General features: G+C 39.4%; 1 protein-coding gene across 3 annotated transcripts in view; it reads left to right on the forward strand.

Annotated features, from left to right (window-relative positions):
• The window catches only part of LOC131140027 (bridge-like lipid transfer protein family member 1), a 124,689-nt gene that overhangs the window by 25,751 nt on the left and 90,614 nt on the right, over positions 1–8,324 (forward strand). For all 3 annotated transcript variants that reach the window (XM_058090084.1, XM_058090083.1, XM_058090082.1), the window contains exon 21: positions 3,878–4,015. In XM_058090084.1, coding sequence (XP_057946067.1) covers positions 3,878–4,015 — 138 coding nt within the window. The remainder of the gene's footprint in view (positions 1–3,877; positions 4,016–8,324) is intronic.

The raw sequence follows: 8,324 nt of genomic DNA on the forward strand, positions 1-8,324 counted from the left end.
TAAGTTAGACTGTCTTCTTTTAACTGAGACATGGCTTGGTACTGACGCATCCGTTGTTCTCACTGAGGCCTGCCCACCAAATTTTAATTTTTTATATTCTACTAGAGAGGGTAAAAGAGGAGGTGGGACGGCATCCATCACAAATGACTCACTGACCTCAAATGGAGTGTCTTTTAACAGTTACAAGTCATTTGAGCACCATGCCTTTACTTTTAGCAGCCCTCCGATTCTTTGTGTCACTGTATACAGACCACCCCATCACTCTAGTTCTTTTATTAGTGAATTCTCGGAATTTTTATCAATCATTCACACTTCTTATAACAGGATTTTATTATCTGGTGATTTTAATCTACATGTTGATGACACCTCGGATCCAATATCCAGAGAGTTTTTAAACCTTTTAAATTGTCTTGATTTTAAGCAGCACGTCACACAGCCAACTCACAACAGAGGACACACCCTGGACCTGGTCATAACCCATGGCCTGTCCATCGGTGTGTCCTCTGTTGTTGACCTGGCTGTGTCCGACCACTACTGTGTATTTTTTAGCATCACCAGTTTTAACCAGGAGGAGGCCCCGGTGAGAACAGTGAGGAGACGCTATCTAACTTCTGAAGTGGCTGCAAATTTTATTGAGATTTTACAGAGCACTCCTGCTGAAATTTTACCTGCACCTTGTGATTTTATCGTTGATAATTTTAACAGTAAACTGAAGTCAACTCTGGACTCAGTAGCTCCACTTGTAACAAAAACAATAAAAAGGAAACCTACACCCCCGTGGAGAAATAACGATGAGATCAATAAACTGAAAAGAAAATGCAGGAGTGCTGAGAGAAGATGGAGAAAAACTAAATTGACAGTTCATTACGAGATTTTATGTCAACAACTCAAAACCTACAATAATACAGTAAAAAAGGCACGAATTTCCCATTTCTCACAACTCATTTCCAACCATAAAAACAATCCCCGGTTCCTCTTCTCCACCTTTTAATATTTTAACAGGCACTAATTTTAATAAAGTTTTTAAGACACCAACAGACGATCTTTGTGAAAACTTTGCAGACCACTTCAGAACTAAAATCAAGGACATCAGATCCTGCCTGTTACCCCAGAAAGTTTTTTCTGTTACCACACCTGGACTGTTGTCCTTGCCTGAGGAGAGACTGGAGAGTTTTGCCCTGGTTGATGCAAGGACACTTGGTCGAGTTTTCTCCCAAGTAAGCCCAACAACCTGCCTTTTAGATCCAATTCCCACATCACTCTTAAAATCACTTTATGGATTCTTTGAGGAGCAGTTTTTAAACATCTTGAATTGCTCTCTTCAGACGGGTGTCTTCCCCACCGCCTTCAAAACGGCGGTGGTGAAGCCCCTTCTGAAGAAGAGCAATTTAGATCCCAACAATCTTAATAATTACCGACCCGTATCCAACTTGCCGTTTTTAAGTAAAATTTTAGAAAAACTGGTTTTTTACCAACTTAATGACTTTTTAAACAGAAATAGCATTTTAGAGAAACATCAGTCTGGCTTTAGGAGGAACCACAGTACCGAGACAGCACTTGTAAAGATTTTAAACGACATCAGGTGGAATTTGGATAACAAGAACCTCACAGTCTTGGTTCTACTGGATCTAAGCTCTGCTTTTGATACAGTGGACCATCACATTTTATTAAATAGACTTAGATACCTGGTCGGCCTCTCTGGTACTGTTCTTAACTGGTTTTGTTCTTATCTCACAGGCCGATGTTTTTATGTAAGTATGGATACATGTTCCTCAGGAACCCATGAAATTGAATGTGGGGTTCCTCAAGGCTCAATCTTAGGTCCACTCCTTTTTAATCTGTACATGCTTCCCCTTGGGGACGTGATCAGGAGGCACGGCATCAGCTTCCATAGTTATGCTGATGATACACAGCTATACATCGCCGTGTCTCCTGATGACTCAGGGCCACTTGATGCCCTTTTTAACTGCATTGTAGACATTAAGTCATGGATGGCAGAGAATTTCCTGCAGCTCAACCAGGACAAAACTGAGGTTTTAGTCATAGGTCCTGAAGGCCAGAGAGAGAAACTTTTACCAAAATTACAGGATATTAAACTAGCCGACTCTGTCAAAAATTTGGGCGTGATTTTTGACTCTGAGCTAAATTTTATCCCACATATTAAAAATATAACAAAAATAGGTTTTTATCACCTTAAGAACATAGCCAGAGTCCGCCCGTTTCTCTCTCAGGCCAGCACGGAGGTGCTAATGCATGCTTTTATATCCTGTCGTTTAGATTACTGTAATGCCCTGCTCTCTGGTCTTCCCAAAAAAAGTATTTTAAATCTCCAATTATTACAGAACTCAGCCGCACGTGTGCTGACGAGGACCAGAGGGCGGGAGCACATTACACCGGTTTTAAAGTCGCTGCATTGGCTCCCCGTCCGCTTCAGGATCGATTTTAAGATTCTCTTACTGGTTTTTAAATGTCTTAACGGCTTTGCCCCTTCTTATTTATCTGATCTGCTTTTACCATATCAACCCCCGCGGTCCCTGCGGTCCTCCGGCACTGGCCTTTTAGCGAAACCAAAACCCAGAACAAAAACCCACGGTGAGGCAGCATTTAGCCACTATGGCCCCCACCTGTGGAACAGCCTGCCGGAGAGCCTCAGGACTGTGGAGACTGTTGATATTTTTAAAAGAAGATTAAAGACGCACCTTTTTAATCAGGCTTTTAACTAATATTGTTAAGCTTTTATTATGTTTTCATCCTTTTAGTCCTATTTTATGTTCTTATTCTTCACCTTTTAACTTCAGTGTTTTGTTTTTATCTTGTTAGTCCTATTTTATGCTCTTAATCTTCAGTTTTTAACTCCAGTGTTATGTTTTATCTTTTAGTCCTATTTTATGGTCTTAGTTTTTAGCTCCAGCTCCAGTGTTTCCTCAGGGGGGTCCTCCACACTGGGGGCTGTTTGGGTATGCTGAGGGGGTGCCATCCTTGGGTCCCTTCGACACGGCCGGCTGGGGGGTTCCTCCCTTTAATGTGGGGGTTCGCCCGTCTAACGGAGTCGGAGGGCCCGGGTGCTGGTCCTCCGATGGCACGGCCTGCAGCTCCTCCCAGTGTGGACGGCCCCAAAGGTGGCGTTTCCTTGTTCCTCAGTACCATGCCATGTCTCCCTACTGTGTGTGATTGTGTGCTTGCGTGTGTGTGTGTGTGGGTGGATGGGTGTGTGTGTGTGTGTGGGTCTAGTATGGAGGGTGGGAAGGAGGGGCTTTCTTTTTTCTTCATTGTTTTCCTTTTTAATTGTGGTAATTGTTTTAATTCTGGAAAGCACTTTGTGTCGCATCTCCTTGCAGGAAAAGTGCTCTACAAATAAAGTTGATTTGATTTGATTTGATATGGGATGCATTCAATTGTAATCTGATGCATGCTGAAATAAAATTAAACCATAAAAAAATTTATAAAAAAAATTTAAAAAACACAAAAAAACTAAACAAAAAAAATTAAATTATCTTAGGAAAGCAGGAAGTGAACAAATGTAACAGTTACTGATTGTAAAAGTGAACTGACTATGTGATTAGTTCAATTGTTATCTGATTCATGTTCAAATGAAATAAAACCATTAAAAAAATTTAAAAACATTTTTTTAATTAAAAAATAATAATTAAAAAAAACTTAAATTATATTATGAAAGCAGGAAGTGAACAAATGTAACAGTTAGTGATTGTAAAAGTACCAGATGGAGGGGTAGGATTTAATAAGCTTTGCTTCTTCCTACTCCTTTTGGACATGTGGAACTGTGAACTGATTATGGGATGCATTCAATTGTAATCTGATGCATGTTCTAATGAAATAAAACCATTACTTATTCATTTTTTTTTTTGTGTACCTCCAGCACTGCAGCAGTGAGGGTCCAGAAGGTCCATCTGGATTCCTGGAGCGGTTATGTTTTGAAATGAAAAAAGGTTACAAGGAAACGATGCTTCAGCTACTACTGTCACCTATTCACATTTTCATCAGTGACAACTATCAGGTAAGAATAAAATACTCCTTGTGACTTTTCGTGGACGTTTTCCAATCACCCAGTTTGTGAGCCTCGGCTCATTGGGAATGCACAAATTCATTCATTTTTACTGAAGTAAATGTTAAAAAAAAACGATGAAAATCAAAACCTGCCATGAATCAATTGTGTATTTCGAGTTTTTAATAAAGCTTTTACTGTACTGTTTATACGGAAATCAGTCATAAAGTCTTTGGGTTGCTTAACGTAACCTTGGTTCTTTGTTTCACTTTGGATGTCACTACGGAACACCCCTCCTATAGCACAGCGTACCTTTCATTCATTCATTTTCTACCGCTTTTTCCTCACGAGGGTCGCGGGGGGTGCTGGAGCCTATCCCAGCTGTCTTCTTGGGGCGAGAGGCGGTGTACACCCTGGACTGGTGGCCAGCCAATCACAGGACACATATAGACAAACAACCATTCACACTCACATTCATACCTATGGACAATTTGGAGTCGCTAATTAACCTAGCATGTTTTTTTGGAATGTGGGAGGAAACCGGAGTACCCGGAGAAAACCCACGCATGCACGGTTCGGAGAACATGCAAACTCCACACAGAGATGGCCGAGGGTGGAATCGGACCCTGGTCTCCTAGCTGTGAGGCCTGTGTGCTAACCACTGTCTATATATTTTTACAAAATTTTAAGGTAATAATGACTACACACCAAATGTGAAAATATTATAATATACTATATATAAAAATACATAATATAACAATATTATATGTACATATATCATTATAATAAAAAGTGTAAAAGTGACTATAGGGGTGCTAGAGATGTCTAGAGAGCTCTAATGTGGAAAAATACGTATTTAAAAGGTCATAAACTGCTTTAGTTATGCAAATATTCCATTTATAAATAAGGAATCGTACGTAGACGAATTTTCTACCGCTTATCCTCACGACAGTCGTCACCGGGTGTCTTCTTGGGGCGAGAGGCGGGGTACACCCTGGACTGGTGGCCAGCCAATCCCAGGGCACATATAGACAAACAACCATTCACACTCACATTCATACCTATGGACAATTTGGAGTCGCTAATTAACCTAGCATGTTTTTGGAATGTGGGAGGAAACCGGAGTACGCGGAGCAAACCCACGCATGCACGGGGAGAACATGCAAACTCCACACAGAGATGGCCGAGGGTGGAATTGAACCCTGGTCTCCTAGCTGTGAGGTCTGTGCGCTAACCACTCGACCACCGTGTTGCCCACAGCTCCAAATCACTCCCGACCGTTCTTACTGTGTCTGCAAGACTCCTCACTCTGTTACTTCTTCTTGTAACTTTGCTACGTGTTTCACGACGAGACATATGGCGAAGAGAAGCCAAGCACCTCACGGTCCAATTTGCGAAGCTCACACATATTGGAAAAACACCTCCGTATCTAACACTACGTGTGTCACAGAAGGCTCACACACTTCAGGACTATAAAACTTCACACACATGTGAGGTGTAACCCAGCTTGCAAATAATCATGCCCATAAACAGGGTGTGGCCCATGACACAAACAGATCATGGCGCCGTTTTTGTAACATACACGTTCAATACCCTCATCAGGTACAAAGAGTTAAGCCTACACCCTCAACTCCACAGTGGAACACTTCAAGATGAGTCCATCACCTCAGGCACGAAAGCAGGATCAGGCCCCATGCAGACCCTCATCATCGCCGAAGCAAACTGCACACAAGTAGAACTAATAGAAAAGGCCTAAATCAAATCAAATCAAATCAAATCAACTTTATTTGTAGAGAACTTTTCCTGAAAGGAGATGCAACACAAAGTGCTTTCCAGAATTAAAACAATTACCACAATTAAAAAGGAAAACAATGAAGAAAAAAGAAAGCCCCTCCTTCCCACCCTCCATACTAGACCCACACACACACACACACACACACACACCCACACACACGCAAGCACACACGCAAGCACACAATCACCCACAGTAGGGAGACATGGCATGGCACTGAGGAACAAGGAAACGCCACCTTTGGAGCCGTCCACACTGGGAGAAGCTGCACGCCGTGCCATCGGAGGACCAGCACCCGGGCCCTCCGACTCCGTTAGACGGGCGGACCCCCACATTAAAGGGAGGAACCCCCCAGCCGGCTGTGTCGAAGGGACCCAAGGATGGCACCCCCTCGGCATACCCAAACAGCCCCCAGTGTGGAGGACCCCCCTGAGGAAACACTGGAGCTGGAGCTAAAGACTAAGACCATAAAATAGGACTAAAAGATAAAACATAACACTGGAGTTAAAAACTGAAGATTAAGAGCATGAAATAGGACTAACAAGATAAAAACAAAACACTGGAGTTAAAAGGTGAAGAATAAGACCATAAAATAGGACTAAAAGATAAAACATAACACTGGAGTTAAAAACTGAAGATTAAGAGCATAAAATAGGACTAACAAGATAAAAACAAAACACTGGAGTTAAAAGGTGAAGAATAAGAACATAAAATAGGACTAAAAGGATGAAAACATAATAAAAGCTTAACAATATTAGTTAAAAGCTTGATTTAAAAAGGTGCGTCTTTAATCTTCTTTTAAAAATATCAACAGTCTCCGCAGTCCTGAGGCCTAAAGGTCTTCAGCTGTAGTTAAGGCAAAGGGCAATGCCGTCTTCAAGGAGACAAATTCCATCCCCACAACCTCAAGTAACTCTAATGAACGGAACGAATGAAATGGCATCCAGTACCATGGACAGATCCTGAGGGAATCGGGGGGCCTGGAAACTGGAAGTTTAGGATGTGACTCCTTTTTAGAAAAGGTGCCGCTTAAATGGTTAACTCCTATATCCCCACATGACAAGCAGAGATGGCCACCAAATAGATCTTCATAGACGACAAAGCTGTTCTGTTCTTCTTTCCACTAAATCCTGTAGAAAACACAGCAGGTCCATCACAGAGCGTTTAAAAGAGATGAATTACACCATTCCTCAAAAACACAACACTTGCTGTTATAAAGGGAACGTGCGCATGAAGTACCATCTCTCATGGGCCAGGTCCAAGATCTACCTGATCTGGGAGTGGGTAGTAAATCTTCTCTATGGTCTGAAATAGCAGGTTAGAGGACAGAGTTAGTGGTTGGCTGTGTTATAGGAGGGGGCGTGGTGTCCACCCAAGGCAATATCCCAGTGTGAATAAGAACATTGTAATGGTAATGGTTTAATTTCATTTAAATGTTTTAATTTTTTTAGTGTTTTTATTTCAAGTTTTTTTATTTTATTTTTTTTAAGTAAAAAAATTGTTTTTAATTTTTAATTAAATTTTTTAAATGTTTTTATTTCAAGTTTTTTTATTTTATTTTTTCATTTAAAAAATGTTTTTTTTTAATTGTTTTTAATTATTTTTTCATTTTTTTTTAATGGTTTTATTTCATTTGAACATGCATCAGATTACAATTGAATGCATCACATAATCAGTTCACAGTTCCACATGTCCAAAAGGAGTAGGAAGAAGCAAAGCTTATTAAATCCTATCTGGTACTTTTACAATCAGTAACTGTTACATTATATTAGAAAGGCAGGAAGTGAACAAATGTAAGTTTTTTTTATTTTATTTTTTAATTTAATTAAAAAACATTTGTTTTTAATTTCTTTATGTTTTTATTTCAAGTTTTTTAATTTTATTTTTTTAATTAAACTTTTTTTTATGGTTTAATTTCATTTGAACATGCATCAGATTACAATTGAATGCATCCCATAATCAGTTCACAGTTCCACATGTCCAAAAGGAGTAGGAAGAAGCAAAGCTTATTAAATCCTATGTGGTGCTTTTACAATCAGTAACTGTTAAATTAGATTAGAAAGGCAGGAAATGAAGAAATGTAAGTTTATTTTATTTTTTAATTTAATAAAAAAATTGTTTTTAATTTTTTTTTATGTTTTTATTGCATTTGAACATGCATCAGATTACAATTGAATGCATCACATAATCAGTTCACTTTTCCACATGTCCAAAAGGAGTAGGAAGAAGCAAAGCTTATTAAATCCTACCCCTCCATCTGGTACTTTTACAATCAGTAACTGTTACATTTCTTCACTTCCTGCTTTCCAAATATAATTGAAGTTTTTTTTATTTAATTTTTTTAATTAAAAAAAATAAAAAAAATTTTTTTAATGTTTAATCATATTTTTAGCCTTATGCATTATTTTAGCTGTTTGAAGATGAACTATATCAGCAAGTTGAAGTATTTGTGATTTTAGAAATAAGAAGTTAGTATGTTCTCTTTAGGCGGCATTATGAATTATCCTTACTGGCCTTTTTTGCAGTACA

Source organism: Doryrhamphus excisus, chromosome 13, assembly GCF_030265055.1.
Source record: "Doryrhamphus excisus isolate RoL2022-K1 chromosome 13, RoL_Dexc_1.0, whole genome shotgun sequence".
Lineage (NCBI taxonomy): Eukaryota > Metazoa > Chordata > Actinopteri > Syngnathiformes > Syngnathidae > Doryrhamphus > Doryrhamphus excisus.